We start from the raw sequence: 21,290 nt of genomic DNA, 5'->3' as shown, positions 1-21,290 counted from the left end.
GAGAGGGTCTGAAGCTAAAGAAACCTCAAAAACATTTCAAATCCAATCTAGATGTATCTTCAGGGCTGGAATGTGATTGAAGAATAAAAAAAGCTTTGGCCAATCAGTGGCCTCAACATAGCTGATGCAAGAGTCGAGTGAGTATGGCAACAGGAGGTGGAGATCTTTACCGAACCGAAAATACAAGGTGTGGGGGTGGGGAGGAATAAGCCCAGCCTGTGTCACCAGGCCATGCCGTGCTGGGCAAGAAGCTTCACTGCTGGATTTTTCAGAGCCCAGGATAGTGCTTGGTACACACTAAATGGTTAATAAATATTTACTAAATAAAAGAGAGAGGGAAGAAGTGGGAGCCCTGACCAGCAGGTTTGATCTGAGTGGAGCTGGTTCAACAATTCATCTTTCACTGGTTTCTTTTGCTTAGACTTCAACTGCCCTAGCCACCTTCAAATGATAACTTGGCTTTTCACGGAGACTGTCCTATAAAGAGGGATGTGCTGGCCCACCAATTACAGGCCACTTGACAATTATATTCCTCACTCCCAATTAATATATTATAATTCTACTCTACGCATTACTTCCTTATGCCAGACTGCTTCTTACAATTCATGTCCTTCTCTCATCCATGGTGTATGTAGTTTCTGCTTTGGAGTCATTCCTGCCTGGGTTTGAAATCCTTACTCAACACATTACTAAGCTATCTTGGCCAACAAACCTCTTGAGCCTCAGTTACCTCATCTGCCAAATGGGGGCATAATCCATACCTCACCAGGTTGTAATCAGAGTTACATGAAATAATAGACGTATCCTGTACTATTGTTTGAGCTCAGTAAATGGTAGTAGCTGTGTCTCTTCTCAGCTTTCCTTCCTCAGAGACTGAGTCACAAAAACTCATCAAATTGAGAATATTTGTATCTTTTGCTTTTTCTTTTCACAAAATTACTAACTTTGCAAGTGAAGCCTTGCGAATAATTTAGTCGTTTCCTTGAAGATCCTAAGGGATTATTTTCCAGAGGAGGGTAACTCATATTTATTGATTCAAAAATGTTTGCTGAGGACCTACTACATGTTGGTGGGGGATACAAAGGCAATTAGACACTGCCTCAAAGGAGCTCTTCGACAGCCTGGTGCAGTCAAAAGAAGATACTGTATGACCTTGACATGAAATTTTACCTTCTGAGCTCAAGTTTCCTCACTTTGCAGAAGTGATCAATCACATATTCCATTGTTAGCTGAAAGGAATGGGTAAGATAAGCAGAGATGATAACAAGGCTGCATCACATTTAAAGATCAGTGGTATAAAGAGGTAGAAACAATGTGTTGAGGAGTGGAGGAGTGGAAGAGATTATTTTCAGCTGAGCTGAAAAAACAACCCTTTCTGTAGGAAGTGGCATTTTTGAAGGCTTCATTCAGGCCACAAACACGCATGAAAGCATTGCATGTTGGGTAGGATTTCAGTGGGCAGAGATTTGCAGACAGAACCACTGGAAGAAAGGTTTGAAGGCCAAACAAGAAACATGGATGTGGTAGGTGATAAGACTGGAAAGGTAGAATGAGGCAGATCTTGGCAGATACTGTCAGTCTAGAGGTTTGACCTTTATTCTTAGTTGATGACATACCAGTAACATTTTTTGATCTAAACACTGACACTAACTACAGAGTAGATTTTAAAAATGAAAGCTGAGGGGCACCTGGGTGGCTCAGTTGGTTGAGTGCAGGACTCTTGATTTGGGGCAGGTCATGATCTCTTGGTTTGTGAGATCGAACCCTGCATTGGGCTCTGCAAGCTGAGCGTGAAGCCTGCTTGGGATTCTTTCTCTCCCTCTCTCTCTGCCTCTCTCTCTCTCTCTCTCTCTCTCTCAAAATAAATAAACAAACATTAAAAAAATAAAAATGAAACTGAATCTGACATATGGGAATTTACAGGGGAATTCAATTCAAAGAAAGATTCAGTCACCAAGGGCATATTATTGGCAGGACAGGTGGCACAAAGCAGAGACAAAGATTTCAAGACATGGGCCCTGCCCTCAAAGAGTTTATAATCAAAAAGGTCAGATAAGACATGCATGTAGTGGTGCCTGGGTGGCTCAGTCCTTAAACCTCCATCTCTAGATTTCAGCTCAGATCATGATCTCAGGGTTCGTGAGTTGGAGTCCCCTCATGGGGCTCTTCGCTGACAGCATGGAGCCTGCTTGGGATTCTCTCTCTTCCTCTATCTCTGCCTGTCCCTCTCTCTCTTTCTCTGTCTCAAAAATAAATAAATAAACATTAATGAAAAGACACGTACACAGAAAATTACAATACAAGGTAGAGGGGTAAGTGTTATAATAGAGCCCCGGTCCAAGTGCCTCCTTGGTTGCTCAGCAGAGGGTGAAATTCATTTCCTTATTCCAAGAGGCTGGAGGCAGGAGACCAAATTAGAGAGTCATCCTTGGAGTGGTAAGCCTACTCTCATAAGGTCTCAGAGGGGACCTTGGAGGTCATCTAGTCCACCCTCGCTCCTGCTCCTGCCAGGATTCTCTATCCAGAGTAAACAATGACTTCAAGATGGAAACAAAAAATGGAGTTCTAAAGAAAAACTGTCAAGGAAGAGGCTGTGGGAAGGAACAGGAGATGAATTCACCTTTGAGGTGCTGAAGTGCTGGTAGAAGCAACTTATTCCCAAATGGAGCATTGCAGTCCAGGAAATGGATGAGATCAGAAAGAGTGTGTCTGGAGAGAGGAGGGATAAAAACAGAAACCGGGGAACACCCACGTTCCAGGGGGTGGAAGGAAAAAGAGGAGTCAGAGAAGGAGTGGCCAGAGAGAGAGATGTGAGAAGAGACCCAGTAGAACACCTTACCTCAAAGTTTCTAGAAAGGGAGTGGCCGGAATGGAAGACAGGACTGGAGGCCCCGAGGAAGCAGAAGAGAGGAAACTGCAGCAATAGGGACTGAGGTTAGACATGAGGTTACCAAGGACCTTTCAATGAATGAAGGCTTTTCCAGGGACCCCACAATACGATGCATTCCTGTGCCTGGTACGTTTTACGGTGGAGCTCTCCCGGAGGCCAGGGGGGACAGGGCTCTGTTCTAATCTCCAAAGATTTGGGGTTTGGCTCTGTAATTAGCACCACCTCTCCTAACCGTAACCAGTCCCTGCAGGAACTGAAAAACTAAGGAACATACTTGGGAGGGACTTCACACCCGACTCTCCGGCCCAGCCCGGTGAAGTCCCGTTTCATCACACAGCTCTAATGACTCTCTTGGCAGTCACTCTCGTCTGAAATTGCCAACGATCTGATTAAACCCTTTTGCGAAAGTTTGCAGCATTCATCCCGGGTTGACTACAGCTCCCAGAGTTCCCCGGCGCTTCCCGGTGCCGATTGGCCGAGCAGTCGGCTCCAAGGGGAGGTGTCGTCCCCGCCTCCCCGGGAAACAGGCATCTGATTGGCCGCGGCGCGGGCTTTTGTGTCCCCGCCCTCCCCCAAGGACCGCAGCAGGCTGAGCGGCGCTGCTGGTGTCAGAGCCCGGCGAGCGTTGGCAGTTCCGCGGCGGGGATGCTGAGGAGCGCTGGGCTGGCGAGCAGCCGTGGCCACTGCAGACTTCCGAGGTACTCCGGGCCGTAAAAACCCCTGGGCCGCTGCCAATCCCAGGTTCCTGAAGCCATTCACCGCTCCTGAAGCCGGCCGAGGCGAGAGTCCAGCGGAGCAGCGGCTGTTCCCTGATTCTGGGCTTTCGGAGCGTTCTGGAACCCCGAGAGACATCCCGGGGCTCTAGAACCTCCCCAGCGGCCCCCAGTCCCGGCTTCCTGCGTGCGTCTGTACAAAACCCCCTCGGGTGCACCGGTCGCCGGCGAGCCGTGGCCGGATCCTGGCACACAGCATGATCGTTGCAGACTCCGAGTGCGGCGCGCAGCTGAAGGGCTACCTGCCATTCTCCCCGGGCGGCGGCGGCGGCGGCGGCCCCGGGGCCGGAGAGGTAAGCAGCGCTCGAGCGACGCCACTCTTCCCTTGAGCCCCGAGCCGCGGCCGGGCTTCAGGCTGTCCCGGGCTGAGTCTGTGCTTGCCCCCCTCCCCCCGCCCCGGCTCGGGGAGGGGGAGTGGAGGCGCGTAACCTAGGAATGGGGTTGCATCAACTGGCAGTCTCGGCCCCCTCCGCTCCCTCCCCCCGGGTTGTGGAACCTTCCCTGGCTCCCTAGGACTCCTGGCCAATGAGAGGGGAGCCTTCTCGAGGTTATCTCGGGTTTGGGCTCTCGACCGGAGAATCTTCAAGTCCAGGCAAATCCCGGCCGCCGCGGCTCGACCGACCACTCCTCCTCCCCGCCCCCTTCCGCAGATTCCCTTCCTCTGGGCTGGGGCTGGCGGGCGGAGGACTCTTTCTAGGATACGTCCCAGTGCCAGTCTCCCAGTGCGGGGATTGGGGCACCTGGGACTTGCCAACGGAGGTCGACCTCGTCCCCCGCCCACACCTGCACCCCCGATAGGAAGCGGGGGAGAGCGGGCGCTCCAGGGCCTTGGCCAGCTGCCGGGTACGCGGCGGCGGCGGCCAAAGCTGGGGGAGAAGGGGAGAAATCCTGGACGCGGCTCCCGAAGGCGGGCGGCGATTAGCCTGCGCCCTGCTGACTGGTCTCGGGTCCCAGAAGTTTGCTTGGCCGGGACTCTTTGCGGCGAAGCTAGGAATAGCCTGGGCCTAACCTGACACACCTCCTGCTCCCTCCCCACACCCATCACCACCACCCCCGACGACAATGGACATCTAATCATTTCTTAAACCCCTACTAGATTCTGGTCTCCAGGTTTTGCCTTTTCTCCGAGTCCTCAGGACTAAACTAGCAAAATATGAGCTACCCTGTAGCCCCATTTTCCAGGATGAGGAAATTGAGGTCCAGGAAGGGCTACCGAGAGACTTCCCTTCACTCACCGCCACCAAGTAGCTCATTCTTTGGCCTGGGCGCCTCTAGGATTCCCTAGTGTGCTTGCCACTACATAGTTTTGCTTGTTTTTATTTCCAGGCCTGGAGTGTGGTGCAAGTGTATTGCTGGGGCTGGGAGTCTTGACAAGTGCCAGTCCTGTGTGACCCTGGAGAAATCGTTGCCCTTCTCTGAGCAGCATGGTTTCTAGGGGTCCCACCTCCAGCAGTGGATGGTTTGCGTCCTGGGTTTTCTGTGGGCTTGTTTATCCTTCCCCACCAGAGTTTAGGAGCCCCAATGTGCAGGAATGAAACGCATGCCTGTCACTTCTCTGCTGTGAGTGGCTTTGGCCAAGTTACTTTACCCTCGGTCCATTTCTTTCTTGGAGGGTGGGAGCTGGATTTCTTGTTATTATTGAGAGCATCTAGCCACTAGAGGGGTGCTGGGTTCCAGTCCCAGCGTTCCCATTGCTGGCTGTGTGACCATAGCCAAGTGATCACAACTCTGATCTGCAACTTCTTCCCATGGAAATTTGATAGTATCACTGAGGATTGTTGGGAGAAATGACAGAATACAAGCAAAGGCTGAAGCACAGTGCCTGGAACTGAGTCAGATATGCTTGGTATTGTTAGAATGTGGTCATTTCCCTTTCCCCAGAGTGTGTCACAATGGGGTGCCTGAACCTGTCCCTCCTGCCTGAGGTGAGAGCCGGCCCATCCCTCTCTGAGTGCCTGGGAAGTGGCCTGGGGAGAAGAGAGTGCCTCGGGTGGTCTGGGCAGGCTCTGAGGGAGTGGCCTTTAGATGGAAGCCACTGTCAGCAGCAGGAGAAAGATGTTGATATCTGAACGCTTTCCACACACTTTTTTTCTCTCTCTCAAGAAAAGAAGACCTTGGGAAGATGTCTACTTTAAGCAGAATCCTTAGAAGACAGCAGGGCGGCGGGACTTACAGAGCCCGGTGCCCTGGGCCCAAGGGAAGACCCACATGTACAGTCCCCTCGACTCTCATCTTTTCACCACATGCCCTTAACCTAAAGGGGTCAAGGTCTACAGACTCTAGGACTTCACTCTAGGACTGGCAGTGTGTTTTCAGAGCCCTCTTGGGCTCTAGAATCACTTCCTCAAACATCACTTCCTCTGGGAAGCTTTCCCTCCCCCCACCCCCCATAAGTCCCTTCTGCATGCCCTCCTTCAGGCCTGCTTCTCTGTTGTTGGAGCTTTAATGCTATCCATAATGTAACAGTCCTGTAATCGGGCGTTTTGTGTGTCAACTTTGCTGGACTAGAGACACCCTGAGGTCACATCCCTAGCACTGTTCTTAGCACCTGAGAAGCGCTTGTAACTCTTGGCCCCTTGTTGGCTCAGCTGACACTTGAGAGCTGTGCATGCTTTGAAGCCAGATCTGAGCCCGTCTGGAACAGGACTCAGAAAGAGCCTCAATGAGCTGTCTCTGAAGAAGGAATAATAAGACCTATTTCCCTCAGGGTAGTTGTGAGAAATCAGCCAGATCAGATGTATAAAGCACTTAGCCTAGTGCCCAGCCCATGGCGCCACTCACACCAGCCTCCTTCCAAGGCTGGAGGGAAGAAGCTGCTTGAGCTCTTGGTCTCCCTCCCATGTGTAAACCCAGACAAGGATCCGAGTTCTGCAGGCAGCTGCCCATGGGGTGTTGTTGGGGGCTAATCTCTTCCCTTCCCGGCTGGTAGAGTGACTTCATAGGTATCTGTAGCTGAGTCCTGGGGGTTGCGGGCTCTGGATAGAAGACCAAGAATAAGGCTGGGCCTACTCCAAGAGGCTGATGTGGGTGATGGACAGAACCCTTAGAAGCCAAAGTGAACTGAGCACACATCCTCGGCTGGCCACTCGTCAGCCGGTGCTTAACCTTTGGACCTTGATCTTTCTTTGTGGGCAACGTAGAGACCTCCACCCCCAAAACTGATGAAGATTATATAGTACCTGTGTGCAAATGCCTGAGCTAATATAAAAATTAACATTTAGTGAGTGCTTAAATTAGGAGCCAGGCATTGAGCTGGGCGGGGTGATCCTCTTCACAATTTGCCTGCCTGTTCAGGGGCCACCCAGAGGGACTTCAGTGTCACTGGGGTAACAGGGAGCCGGATCTAGTGTGTGCCCTCAGAGTAAGAAACAACACAGTATGACAGGTGCTGTGACTGGGAAAAGCGGATCCCTCGGAATGTGGGCAGGGAGGAGAAGCTTCTGGTGAACCCCGGGTGCAAACCCTGACTTGACCTCTCTGAGCCTTATTCCGTGTCTGTAAAATGCGAACCCTCAGAGTAGTAGTAGATCCTACCCTAAATGCACGTAAAATGCTTAGCTGATGGTAAAATCAGTGTTGTTACTACCATCCTTATTGACTTCGAACCCCAGGAAATAGGGGAGGGCTGATTTGGAGGCATCATCTCTTGGCAGGAGGACCCTGCCCTGTCTGCTTCCCCTGAAGTTCTGGGTGTCAAGGTCAGAGAAACTTTCAGGGTATTGGAGCTCTGGACTGGAATCTACTTGGTCTTGCCTTCAGGACTTTGTATTTTCTGTTCCCTTTGGCTGGAATGCTGATCCCCTAGATCTTTATGGGCCCTGCTGCCTTCTCATCAACTCATTTAGATATTTGATATTTAGATAGCAACTCAAAGGTTCCCTCTTCAGTAGCTCTCCCTGTCTCCTTAAACTAATATATTGCATACTCCCACCCCATCATACACTCCCTCATTGATCTTTTTCATTTACTTTGTATAATCTGCGATTTGAAAGCCTGTTCACTGTTTGTCATTCTCCTTTAGATCATGAATTCTGTGAAGGCTGAGACTGTCTTTTCACCCCTGTTCTCTTGTTGCCTGCATTGTAGTCATCAGAAATATTTGTCGAGTGAACAGATTAACTCTGATTCCACCTGGAAAGCATTTAGCACAGTGCCTTATACTTGAGAAAATGATCAATAAATGGTGTGAACCAATGGCCTTCCACCCCAGCTGTAAATTATGCTGGGCCCCACCCAATTAAATTAGAATCGGAGGTGGGACCTTGACATTGGCATCTTTTTAAACGGGATTTTATACTGCTTGGGTTGAGAAGCCCTTGCTTGAAATTACAATGGGATTAACGGTAGCTGACTTTTATTAAGTGCTTAGTGCCATAGAGGTACTTACTGAGGTAAGGGGTAAGGGCTGTAGAGGTATTATCTCATTAAATCCTCATGACTACCCAGTGAAAGTGGGTACTATTATCTCCATTATTTGGTGAGGAAACTGAGGCTCACACTGCTAGCAGATAGATAATAGGTGGTGGAGTTGTCATATGATCCCAGGCAGTTTGGGTCAAGAGCCCCTATCGTTTAACTGTACTCTATAATTATCATCATGGTGTCACCATCATCATAATTAGGAATGAAAATATTGGTGGGTCCAGACCTATCACCTAAGGTATCAGTTCCTTCCCTTGACAGCTCCTGGGGCAGATTTTAGAGAGAGAAAGGGTTCCTAAGGCTGTTCCTCCCCAGGGGAGGCGGGGGGAAGCCCTCCAGGTCCCCCCACCTATGGTTTTCTATCTGCCCTCTGGTCCCCTGAGGGGGAGGCCCAGATTGTGGAGTCAGCAGTCCTTATCTCCTAGACCTAGCTGTTAGGCTTTTTTCCTTTGGTGAGGGAGGAGGGAGATTAAAAGTGAGTACTTGGAGATTGTGGTAATTTTCTGTACTGGACTTGGACCAGCCTCGCCTGGTATCTCCCAGAAGCGTGGGCTGAAAGGGCCCCGAGACATTAGCCCAACTACCTTTTTTGTCCAAGATTAAGGCCCAGAGAGTCTAAGTCACCTTCTCAGAGTCACACAGCAAGTTAGTAACAGAGCTGGTACTCAGACCTGGGACTTCCAGATCCCGCTGTTCTTTCTGTGTGGGCTTTCAGAGCCCCAGAGTTCTGCTTCCCTCAAGAGGCTTTTGGCCATCTGAGGAGGAAGTTTCAATTATAATCTTTAGGCCCTGGATACCTGGGGATTGATATTAAGTCTGATTTCCAATGAGGAGGGAGAGTTAGGGGGACACCCTCTCTGTCCAGTGAGGGCATGACTCTGGTTTGGGTAAACTGTTTCCAAGGCCGGTACCGAGAAGAGCCTCCCTCCCAGTTATCAAAACAAATGAGTAAATAAAACATCCTCTCTGAACCCCACCTCTCAGACTAGGAGCAGATTTAGTGAGTATATGACTCCTATGGTTTCTAAAGAGTCTCCAGTACATGAGGTCAGAATAGCTGCTACCGTCAGCTTTCTATGCCCTGCCTGGATTCCCTCCATGCCTCTCTGCTTTCTCTGTTTTCTTCCTTCACAGATTAGTATGAATGACCTGGCCCTGCCTTCCGCAGAATGTGATCTGGTATCAGGGAGACCTGAATCAGACAATTAGAAGACAATGGTTTCAGAACCAAAAGCACTAGGAATGGTGGGGTCACAGATAAGGGTCATCAGAAGGTTCCCAGACCTGGAAGACTCTTAGTTGTGCAAAAGGAGTGACCAGTGGGAGAGCAGGGGACCTAAACCACTAATTTATCTGGAAGGCTAATGGGAGCTGGAGTCAGGGTTTTAAGCCAACTGATGAGATTTGCACTTAGGAAAATTTCCTTTGGCTGCGGAAACCACCATGTCGTGGACTCGTTCAATGTGCTCCTGGTTCCAGAGGTATAGTTCAGGGAAGATGTTTTCTTTATTCGTTCCCTTTGTTAATTTGGTAGAGGATGGGTAGGAGAGGGCAGGGCCACAGAGGCAGGGAGACCATCGGTGAGGCTGTGGGTGGTGATCCAGACAAGGCATGGTTGTAGTCTATGAAGTGGTGATGGTGGGAAGGATGAGAAGGGAGCATTTGAGAATAACTGAGTCTGCATCATAGGGAATCTAAGGTACTTGGTAATCCGGCTTCAGGATGCAAATGAGGGGGTTTCTTGTATGGAACCTCCAAGGCTGCTAAAAAGGTGGCCTCCTAGAGATGTGCACCATGGTGGCTATATATCTCCATTCCCCACGCACCTCCCAGCCAATACTGGGGCTCCTGGGTCCCTGCCCAGTTCCTGAAGAAGTCACCCTGTGGGGCGAGCCCTCTTTTTTGCTTACCCTTTCTCCACCTGCCAACAGGTGTGCATCTCCCACCTGAGTCCTCTGTGTAGGGTGCACCAAAAGGGTGGTTTGAAAAGCTCAGTGTGGCTTCTTGGGTAGGAAGAAAAAGATGGAGAGTGAACTATGCTCCTAGTCCTCTCTTTTACCTCCAACAGCCATGATGTATTTCCTTCTAGGAGCAGAGGGGAAGTCGGACTCGGCGAGGTCCCCGAGGGCCCAGTGCCTTCATCCCAGTGGAGGAGGTAAGTTTGGAAGGGGTTAGGAATTCTTGATCCCTGGGAAGAATGGACATGGGACCTTGTGTGGGGGGTAGGGGGGTAGGGGGGATCTTTGCCCGGCTCTTGAAATAGCAGCTTTGAAACTACCCTTTCAGGTTCCTGACTCATTTAACCCACAAAGAACTCTATGGAGCATGCATATCACAACCCCATGTTGCTAGGAAGAAACAGGCTCAAAGAGATAAAGTGATAATGACACTGCTAGGTAATAAACTTTTGATTCCCAGAAAAAGGACTTTTTGCCTTAAGAAGCTGGAACTGTCTATGCTAACTGCTCTTCCTTGACTATACATATATTACTTTTTTTTCAACTTCAAAAGTATTATTTTGTTCCTTATAGAAAGCCTTTTTATGTTTCAGAAAGCTTTGGTCTCCCGTAATCCCATCTCCCAAAGAGATAATCACTGTTACTTAACCATTTATCGCTGTTTTCTGGGCCTTTTTTTTTTCCATATAGAACCAAGGTCATACTTTACATCCTTTGGTGTGGGGACAAGGTTATTGTCACGTTCCTTATTTTTGTCACTTACTACAACAGAGACTTCTTTAATCCACGGAGTCAGATCGCTCATTAATTTTTTTTATTTTTAAAAGCTGATTTATTTATATTGAGAAAGAGAGCATGTGCGCGAGCAGGTGGGGAGCAGAGAGAGGATCCAAGCAGGCTCCATCCACACTGCCAGTGCAGGGCCAGACGAGGGTCTCAAATTCACAAACCCTGAGATTATGACCTGAGCCAAAAGCAAGAGTTGGACACTTAACTGACTGACCCACCCAGGTGCTCCTCATTCATTCATTTATTTAACAGATATCTATTGAATGACTAAATGTCAGGCACTGTTGTAGGTGCTGAGGGTACAGCAGAGGCCAAGACAGACAAAAATCCTTGCCATCTTGTAGCTGACATTCTGGTGTGGGGCTGCTGGTGGCAGTGGGGTCATCCTCAAAACACTTGCGCAGCAAAATGTGAAAATAAGTTTCCTCCTATTTCTTTGGTCTTCGGTGAACAAAACAAATGTTTTCTTTTGTCGTCCTCTTTGCTTTCCTAAGTTGGCAAATATCTAACCACCCCCCCTTCCCTCTCCACCCTTTGTAAATGGAAAGCAAACAGCCACCTGCTGATTATTTATGTCTAGCCCAGAATTTTAAACTCAAGTATTGTTCTTGTATTTTATTTTTTCATCCGTAAATAACCAGTCCTCTTTCATTTTTTTAAGTTTTATTTACGTAAGTAATCTCTACACTCCACGTGGGGCTTGAACCCCAACCCCAAGAGCTGCACTCTCCCCCCCGGCTGAGCCAGCCAGGTGCCCCAATAACCAGTCCTTTTTTATGATGAGAAAAGAAGTAGGTTTTGTTGCTAATCTGGACTTGAGTCCACGTTCTGTCATTTACTAGATCTGTAACCTTGAGAGAGGAAATCACTTAGTGAATTATCTCTTCCTCCCCTGTGTTCCTTTTTTTGGACATGGTGGTCATTTTTAGTTTTCTCAGTCCCAACGCAGTGAATGTGTTGGGTCTCTTCGGTGTTGAGGGCAGGAGGGGAACCCACCCTCTGGTCACCTTTGCTTGGCAGGTCCTTCGGGAGGGAGCAGAGAGCCTGGAGCAACATCTGAGGCTGGAGGCATTGATGTCCTTGGGGCGAGTGGACAACCTGGCGGTGGTGATGGGCCTGCACCCTGACTACCTTAGCAGCTTTTGGCGTCTACACTACCTCCTGCTGCACACAGATGGGCCCCTGGCCAGCTCGTGGCGCCACTACATTGCCATCATGGTGAGCCTGTCTGAGCCCAACTCTTGTACGGGTGGCCACGTGGGGGGGCTTGGTCTTTCGATTTCTTTGCTGGGTGCTTCCTGAACTCATTTCATGGGACAGGAGAGAGGCAGCCCTGAGCAGAGGAAAGCCCTAGTTTTATCTGATTATCCACAAAATTTTGGATTTTGAAGACTGGCATTTTTATTTATTTTTTAATTTTTTTTTATTCATTTATTTTGAAAGAGAGAGAAAGCACGAGTGGGGCAGGGTCTGAGAGACAGAGGAGAGAGCGAGAATCCTAAGTAGGTTCCGCACCAACAGTGCGGGGCTCAAGCCCACAGGCCGTGAGATCGTGACCTGAGCCAAAGTTGGATGCTCAACCAACTAAGCCACCCAGGTGCCCCGAAGAGAGGCATTTTTAGTGCCTGCTTTACGAACTAGCAAACTGAGGCACGAAGGAGTCAGGTGACCTGCCTAAGGTAGGACAGCAAACTAGTGGAACTGTGGTTAGAACCTAAGTTTCCCGCCTCTCAGGCAATAGTGAGGCCTGTGATGTCTCCATCCACAAGCAAGGTTCTGTCCACCCCCTCCATAGGCTGCCGCCCGCCACCAGTGTTCCTACCTGGTGGGGTCCCACATGGCTGAGTTTCTGCAGACTGGTGGTGACCCTGAGTGGCTGCTCGGTCTCCATCATGCCCCCGAGAAGCTGCGCAAGCTCAGCGAGATCAACAAGTTGCTGGCACACCGGCCGTGGCTCATCACCAAGGAGCACATCCAGGTGCGGTGGGCAGAGAGGCAGGTCCCGGAGGGAGCACGGGGGCTGGGCCGGGACATGTCAAGCAGTCAGCCCGGGGTCAGGCACTGAGCAAGTCTGGCCTCCTTTCCTCTCCAGGCCTTGCTGAAGACCGGCGAGCACAGCTGGTCTCTGGCGGAGCTCATCCAGGCCCTGGTCCTGCTCACCCACTGCCACTCGCTGGCCTCCTTTGTGTTTGGCTGCGGCATCCTCCCTGAGGGGGACCCAGAGGGCAGCCCTGCCCCCCAGGCACCTTCACCCCCCAGTGAGCAGAGCAGCCCCCCCAGCAGGGACCCAATGAACAACTCTGGGGTAAGTCGTGCGGCTGGGTCTTGCTGGGAGAGGAAGCTGGCATGGCCTCTGGTCCTTGGATGGAAGCCACCGCTTCCCTATCTCAGAGAAGTTAGTTGACTTTGAAACTCCCATTTTCTCATCTGTGACATGGGGCTAAAGATCTCTACTTCATGGCAGTTGTGAGGATTAAATGAAACAACCGTGTGGGGTCTCTCAGCATGCAGCCTCACAGACTTAAAGCCTCCCGGGTGTTAGCACTTTACAAATACAAAGCTTGCCTCTTATTTAGAAGGGGGGGGGGGGCTTGTGTGTTTTAATATAAAATTACAGATACTTTAACCATCCCTTTCCTGTGAGGGCAGTGATGCTCAGAGAAGACATGTCTGTCCTGTAGCTTCTTAAACTTCACTTTGGGAAGCACAGAGCATGCGAGCCGCCCAGCACTGCGGCCGCCGCAGGAGGCCTTCGCCATCACTCAGGAAGGCCTGGCTTGTGGGAAAGGGGTGTGGAGTTTCCTGGGGCCGGGGAGTAAATGGTCATCACTGGGTCCCTCCTCCAGGGCTTCGAGGCTGCCCGAGACGTGGAAGCGTTGATGGAGCGCATGAGGCAGCTGCAGGAGAGCCTGTTACGGGATGAGGGAGCATCCCAGGAGGAGATGGAGAGCCGCTTTGAGCTGGAGAAGTCAGAGAGCCTTCTGGTGGCTCCCTCAGGTAGAGGACCATAGGCCTCCAGGTCCCAGGGGCTGCCCCCTTCTGACACCGTCTCTCCTGGGGAGTAGGCAACTCTGCATAGCACCTCTTGTGTTTGGAGGCCACATCTCAACCACTCCTTCTAAGAGGTTCTGAGAGTGGACTTTAGGGTCAGACCTGGATTTGAATCGTGACCTGTCGGCCCTTCTGGCAGTGTGACCACTGAGAAGTCACTTCCTGTCTCAGGGCCTCAGTCTCCTCCCATGTGAAGGATTGGTTTGTAGGGTAAATGGGACAACAGAAGCAAAGCTCTTAGCACAGAGTGAGTGGCTCCACAAACAACTACTGTTGTTAGGATCGCTAGTATTCTTACTGGGGGCCTTATCCCCCAGGTCCCTGGGCCTGACTCACCTCCTGCCGTAGCGAGGGGCTTTCTCTGGCCCTCCACTCTGCATTCATCGGCCACCTACTGATGAATCAGTAGATGCCCCTGTACTCCGTGCCTGGGCCTCACTTTGACCTCTTTCTGACGTACTTAGCTGACATCCTGGAGCCCTCTCCACACCCAGACATGCTGTGCTTTGTGGAGGACCCCACTTTTGGATATGAGGACTTTACCCGGCGAGGGGCTCAGGCACCCCCCACCTTCCGTGCCCAGGTAGGCTCCCCAGACTATTCTTGGCATTACTCTGGATTTACAAATAAGCAGGGGGTAGATAGTGTGAGTGCTTAGAGAGTCGGGCACCTTCTCCTTCAAGATTTGATGAGGGAAACGGGAGACCCTAGATCATGACAGGACATGTCTGCGCCCTAAGCTCAGGGGATCCTGATCCTAGGGAGAAGGTCATCACCAAGGTGCATCTTCCTTGGCTTCTTAGGCCCAGACCAAGCAGCAGGTTAGATTTGTGGGGTGGGAAGGAGACATTATAGAGAGTGAAGTTGTGCTCCAGCGAATGGGGCCCCTATGGCCAGCCTTGGGCCCCAAAGATTCTACTCACTGACCCCTTCCCATGTTTCTCAGGATTATACCTGGGAAGACCATGGCTATTCACTGATCCAACGGCTCTACCCTGAGGGTGGGCAGCTGTTGGATGAGAAGTTCCAGGCAGCTTATAGCCTCACCTACAACACCATTGCCATGCACAGTGGAGTAGACACCTCCATGCTCCGGAGGGCCATCTGGAATTACATCCACTGTGTCTTTGGTATCAGGTGAGCAATATATTCCCTCATCCAGGCCTATGTGCACTACAAGTCCTCAATCTGAGCTCACAGCTGTTTCCTTTTCTCTTTGTTTCTTTTCCCTTCTTCCTGCCTATACTATTTTTTCAAAGCAAATTTATTTCATTGCTGATTATAAAAGATAGTATGCTCACTGTTTGAACCTTATAAACAAAACTCTTTAATCCCACCCCCTAGAGATAACTATGGAGATATAGAGAGAGACTGTGTGTATTTCCATTCCAAGTAGGAGTTCTTCTCTTAGCAATAAATAAGGACAACATAAATGCCCATCAGTATGGGACTCGAAATAACGTTATACCCACCCAGTGAAAAAGTATGCAGGTATTAAAAATTATAATGGTCTCTTTATATTGCTATGGGAAATTATTCAAAATGTATTGAGAAAAGAGAAAGCTGGTTACCAACCAGAATCTTTTTGTGCCCCCTCTTTTTTTTTTTTTTTTTTTACTAAAAATATGTGCATGCATGGGAAGTGTGTGGAAGGTTATACACTAAAATGTTAATTAATAATGGTTGTCTCTGCATAGTACGTGATTAATTACATTTCATCTTGTTACCTAAGTATTTTCTGATTAAGAAAAAAAATTTAAGTTTATTTATTTTGGGGGAGAGAGAAAGAGAGAGAGAGCACCGGAGGGGCAGAGAGAAGGAGAGGGAGAGAATTCCAAGTAGGCTCTGCGCTGTCAGTATAGAGCCCAATGTGGGGCTCAGACTCACGAACCGTGAGATCATGACCTGAGCCGAAATCCAGAGTCAGATGCTTAACTGACTGAGCCACTCGGGCGCCCCTCTGATTAAAAGTAGATTTTTTTTTTAATTGATAGAATCATGCTTGATATTTTTTCACTCAGTAATTTATTGTTAACTGCCTTCCTTGTCAGTATGAATGGGTCTTTTATTTATGCTTTTTCACCACTGCATGGTATTTTGTTATGGATGTAGCATAATTCAATCATTTCCCTATTGTTGGATGTGTAGATAGGTTACAGTTTTTCACTATTGCAAGTACCACGTGCACTGACTAGCCTTAACACCTAAGTCCTTGCGGGTGAGCTGTAGGTATGAAATTACCTGTCAAGGATATACACAGATCAATTTTTTTTTAATGTGTATTTATTTTTGAGAGAGTGAGCAGGGGAGGGGCAGAGAAAGAGGCCGACAAGAAAGAGCCCCATGGGGGCTCAAACCCACAAATCACAAGATCATGACTTGAGCTGAAGTCTGACGCTTAACTGACTGAGCCACCCAGGTGCCCCCAATTTTGTTTTTAATCTCACTCTGATAACATTGTGGGAAATTCAAAGAATTAAGGGAAAAAAACCAATTTCCCCAAATTCAGCTACTCCATAACCCACATTCACATCCTGTGACATTCTTTCTCCATTGTTTTTCTTCTTTCTAATATAGTTGCTTTTGTGTAATTGGAATTATAACGGTTGTTATATTTTTTCAAATATGTGTTTGATGTTTGTAAGGAGAAACAACTGGATTTAGAGTAAATTTAGAAAACAGAGATAACAAAAAGGAGAAAATAAAGATCATCCACGATCCCACCTGCTCTTATTATTGTCAAGTATTTCTTTTCTGTCTTCCCACCCACAAATAGCCAAAACATATCATTGTACAAACATAAGATTTTCTTCCTACTCACTTCACTGATTTTACTCACTTAATCAAATGTGTGCATATTTTAGTGAACACATGATCTTGCTTTTTCTCATTTAATGGTTTATTCCAAGCATCACATCAACAACAAAAAAAAATCCCCCAATTTTTAAAAAGGCACGTGTTCCCTGTAGAAAATGCATGTTGCTAGTTTAAATCATTTGATTGAGTGGATTGAGTTGTACTTAATTGGGCATCCTCTTGCCGGTCATTGACAGACTTCCAGTTCAGGGGAGGTAGAGGAGAGACAGACATCTTTGAGTGTGGCACAGACTAATTCCTGTCCAGCTCGCACATCTGGGCTCCCCCATTCTCCAACAGGGTCCTTGCTCCTATGCCTTTGTCTACTGAGTCTGTCCTCCGGTTCTCAACCAGTCTTCCCCATCCACACCAGTCTGTGATGACTAACTGGCTCCCTGGACTAGGGAGTGACAAAGTGGCTTCTAGACAGGGCACCAACTTGCTCTTTGACTTTGAACAAGTTGATCGGCTTCTCCAGGCTTAGTTTGCCCATCTGTAAAAAAAGAATACCATTTCTTTTTCGCTTTGCCTCTTCCTTCTCCAGGGAAAATATTTGTACAGGCCTCCCGCCCCTTCTTCCATGGCCTTTACTATAGTGACCTCGGAGCCAGGCAGAGATGGGTTTGAATGCCATTCCCAGGACAAGTGACTTCACTTGCCTGAATCTCCATTTCAGCTGTAAAATGGGGCTGATGAATCTGGCGTATTATATATAATAGTTCTGTAGACAGCATATATAGTAGTTTTGAGGATTCCGTGAGCACATGTTCATGCAGCTCATGGCTAATTCTCTGCAATCTTTGGAGAGGTCCCCTGCCAGTCCAGCAGTGGCCTGTGATGTGGGACATCAGCTACTTTTCTAAGAGGAACCAAACTTCTACCCGCTTCCTACATTCTGCCTTTTCTTGCCACACGCTGTTCCTCCTTCTGAAGGGTGGGGTTAGGGGACAAGAGTCAACTTCTGGGAGCAGAGGATGGGTGATGCTGTTGGGGTCTTTCCATCCAGATATGATGACTATGACTACGGGGAGGTGAACCAGCTCCTGGAACGGAACCTCAAGGTCTATATCAAGACGGTGGCCTGCTACCCAGAGAAGACCACCCGAAGAATGTACAACCTCTTCTGGAGGCACTTCCGCCATTCAGAGAAGGTACAGCCCACGGGGGAAGGGGGAGTCAGCACCCAACGAGGTATCCCAGATGGAGTCTTCTGCCAGTTGGGACACCTGGGTTCAAGTCCTACTATAGTGTGTGATTTTCACATTTACTCACCTATAAAATGGGAACGTGCTTCACGGGGTCCTCAGTGGCAGCCAGGAGGACCTAGGTTCAAATCCTAACATTGTCACTCAGCATTGTGACCTTGGGCAAGTCACTTTGCCCCTCTGAGCTTGTTCTCTTTACAGTGAGAGCAAATGCTGCCCACATTTCAAGGTCGCTGGTGGTGGGGGGGGGGGGGGGGATGAAACGAGAAAACGAATGCCCGAGGGTGGCGCTTGTTTTTAGCTTTGGGGGATAGAGAGATCAGTGGGGATAAGGATAAATGTGCTAGAAATTCTTCAGCAGTCGTTGTCCCCAACTGCTCCGAGCCTTCAGAAAGGTCAGGGCGTCTTTATGGGAGAGATGGATGAGGTGAGTGGTGACGGGTCAGGGGAAGTGGCAGTCTGGGGGGATGGGGATGGAGAGGAGTGACACCAGTTGCCAACAAGCCCTTGTCTGTGCCCCAGGTCCACGTGAACTTGCTGCTCCTGGAGGCCCGCATGCAGGCTGCCCTTCTCTACGCCCTCCGTGCCATCACCCGCTACATGACCTGACTGCGAGCAGGATCTAGGCCCGGAGCAGCTGACCCTGGGGGCATCCTCCTCCCTGCAAGGACTTCTCTTTCTGGAGACAGACCCCGATCCTTTTCTGTCCCAGCCCCCCCTCCCCTACTCCGGAGGTGGGCTTGTGTGTGACTTGTAGCCCCTGAGCCGTACCCTCCTTTTTTCTCACCAGAACGGACAGGATCATTGCATTGACCTCTGCAGAGATCTCTGCAGAGATCTCAGCTCTGCCCTCGGGAGCTGGAAGAGGAGGACTAGGAGATCGCAAGGGACCATGCCCCTCTTCCTGCCCCTGACCCCAGAGGCGGAGGGCACCGGAAGGAAATGAGCTGAGCTCAGACTCGCGTGCCAGCAGGCTGGGCCGCAGGCATCACAAGTACTGTGGCCTTCCTGGACTGGGAGGTCCCTGCCTGCCCCTGAAGGAGAGGGGCGGACACCTGCAGGGACTGACACTCCAAGCAGTTGTGCCCTTTCTCCTCCTCCTCCTCCCTCACTCCCAGATTTCATTACCTCCCACCTGCCATTCACCCATCAATGTGAAAGTCAGTGTCACAGCTGGTCTGTGTGTTCGGCTCCCCAGAAGCCTGTTCTGTTGGGCAGCCTGAAGGCCCCCTGTTCCCTAGTTGCCCTGATCCTCGTTTAGCACCTTTGACTTCCTTCACCCTCTCACTCTTTTTTCCCATGCCTGATGGTGTGAGGCCCCAGAAGATAGATCAAGCACGTCAAAAAAGTAGATTATCTCTAGAGAGCTTGGGGTGTCTGTGGGTCCCTCTGACTTCTGAAGAGGAGGGAGTATTATAAATTCTCTGTATTTTTGGTTCTTTATGGGTGAGGTTCTTGGGGGCCTCACTTCTCTAGCCACAGTCAATGCCTGAGGAGAAGGACAAGGAGAAATCTGTTCTGCCCGGGACTGTACCTGCCCTACAGAGGCCAGCACCCCACTCTCCTATCTCCCACGGCTGTGCCACAGACATTTCCCAACAAGTGAGCCTTCCTAGGTGGCTTAGGAGGAATGGGCTCAGGGGGAGAGTCAGGAGACCCCAGGGTCTTGTTTGGGTCCTGCCCAAACTGGTCAGGTGACCAGGGCTATGTTGCCAAACATCTTTGACCTCCGTTTTTACAGTCGCAGACTGAAGGCTGAGACTGTATGTGGTGTCTGAGTCTCCTCTGGGCTTCTCAGGCCAACCTGCCAGCAGCGAACTGCAAATCTTGCAGAATCTCAAAGGCCTCTGGGGACGCCCCGCCCTGGCAGTCAGTCTCTCCTGGCCACCTTCCAAGGACACCTCCCCCCCACCCCACCCCCCATCCCAGTTTCTGTCCCCTGCTCGATTTAAGTGGATTGCTCGGAGGCAGAAGCAGCCAAGGACCGATCCCAGGCACTTTCTGTAGCAAATAAGCTGTGAATTATGACGTCCCTTGCCTTTCTTCTGGCACGATGTGCCTGCTCTCTGGCCAGTTTGGTGACTGAAGAAAGGCAAGGGTCATGATGCTGCTGCTTCTGACCCTCCTCTCTGAAGAGGGACAGAAGAGGAGCCCGTTCAGCGTGCCACATTTCACACCCGTGCAGGCATGGGGAAGCGGCTGGCACCCCCTTCAGGCCTCAGGCCCTCTGTGCAATGAAGCTGAGCAGGAGGGAAGAGGCCCCAGCATTGGGGTTCGGCTTCTAGAAGGGACGTCATGACTCTGTAAATGTCCCCTGGGTGGGTCGGGAGGGGTATCTAGCGTTCAAATGCAGAAACCTTTGGCTTTGCTACCAGTTCTGTATGCTGAGAAATAAAAGTTCACCGAGGTTTTGTTTTGTACTTCTTGTTAATGGGCTGTTTTTCTATATCCAAGGGTCATGGTTCATCTCAGCATAAGCAGGGAGCTGTGATTGCATCATGGGACTGACCTGCTCGTCCCTATGCTGCCCGGCACTTGTGCCCAGTGACTGCAGGGTTGGGGGTGGTTGGCATTAAAAGTCTGTTCTGTCCCTTGGGTGCCCAGCCCTGCCTCCCATCTGTGGCTGGCCTGGCATTGTGGAATAATAATGGCCATGTTATTTTTCTCACTAACCCTGGCCTGGACTTGGAGGCCATTTTTCTGAATCTGCGAGAAAATTTAGACCCAGAGGTAAAGTGTACCTACCACATAGGTAGTCAATAGTGGATCTAGGATTCCAGCCAGAGTCTGGTTGACCCTAAGGCCTCAGCATTTCACCTTGCTGCTTTTCCCCACTCTGGGTCTCCCCACTGTAGCCAGAGGGAGGCTGTGTGAGCATCTCTGGGGACCCCTTGTCCCCTGCCCAACCGTATGTTTATCTGCTTCTCCTCACTTCAGCACCAAGGAGACAGAAACAGATGTTAGTTAGATGTGACCTCCACATTGTGCCAGGACCGTTTAGTCGCTGTGTGATCTTGGTCGCACTTCTTAGCTTCTCTGGGCACCAGGAACTCTAGTAAGCTTATCAGGGAGAGCACATCATGACTAAGAACTAACACCTCTTCTGTTGGCCTCCCACTTCCTCTAAACACTGCTGTCATAAAATGAAAACTCGGTGTCCTCCAAGAAGCCTCTTCTGATTAATTCCATGTTTCATTTTCCCTTGACCCTCTTCATTTTTGTGGCATTCTATATACTTGTCCTTCCTTCTAAGTCATCTAGGAGGGTAGTGAGAGAACAAATCAGATGTGGAATACGAAACTTGGATTCTGGTCTTGACTTGGTCACTTCTCATCCCCAGGTTGGG

At 49.8% G+C, this 21,290-nt stretch overlaps 1 protein-coding gene across 1 annotated transcript; it reads left to right on the top strand.

Moving 5' to 3' along the window:
- Positions 1-3,494: 3,494 nt before the first annotated feature.
- Positions 3,495-20,364, top strand: SESN2 (sestrin 2). Its single transcript, XM_047084402.1, has 10 exons — positions 3,495-3,956; positions 10,175-10,240; positions 11,853-12,050; positions 12,628-12,810; positions 12,925-13,137; positions 13,679-13,829; positions 14,348-14,466; positions 14,830-15,020; positions 17,746-17,890; positions 18,467-20,364. The coding sequence occupies exons 1-10, from the start codon at positions 3,861-3,863 to the stop codon at positions 18,551-18,553; spliced, it is 1,449 nt and encodes a 482-aa protein (XP_046940358.1). The 5' UTR covers positions 3,495-3,860; the 3' UTR covers positions 18,554-20,364.
- Positions 20,365-21,290: the final 926 nt, after the last annotated feature.

The sequence above is a fragment of the Lynx rufus genome, unplaced genomic scaffold (assembly GCF_022079265.1).
Source record: "Lynx rufus isolate CCGP_SWC_20201006 ecotype Redwood Valley unplaced genomic scaffold, mLynRuf1.p SCAF_2, whole genome shotgun sequence".
Taxonomy (NCBI): domain Eukaryota; kingdom Metazoa; phylum Chordata; class Mammalia; order Carnivora; family Felidae; genus Lynx; species Lynx rufus.
Note: the sequence above shows the minus strand (reverse complement) of the source record. Positions and strands in the feature narration are given on the sequence as shown.

Bases quoted from the DNA above. Each gene is read 5' to 3' on its own strand.
- SESN2 (XM_047084402.1), top strand. From the start codon at position 3,861: ATGATCGTTGCAGACTCCGAGTGCGGCGCGCAGCTGAAGGGCTACCTG. The intron at 10,241-11,852 runs GTAAGTTTGGAA...TTTGCTTGGCAG, and splicing joins CCTTCATCCCAGTGGAGGAG to GTCCTTCGGGAGGGAGCAGA. The intron at 14,467-14,829 runs GTAGGCTCCCCA...CATGTTTCTCAG, and splicing joins CCCCCACCTTCCGTGCCCAG to GATTATACCTGGGAAGACCA.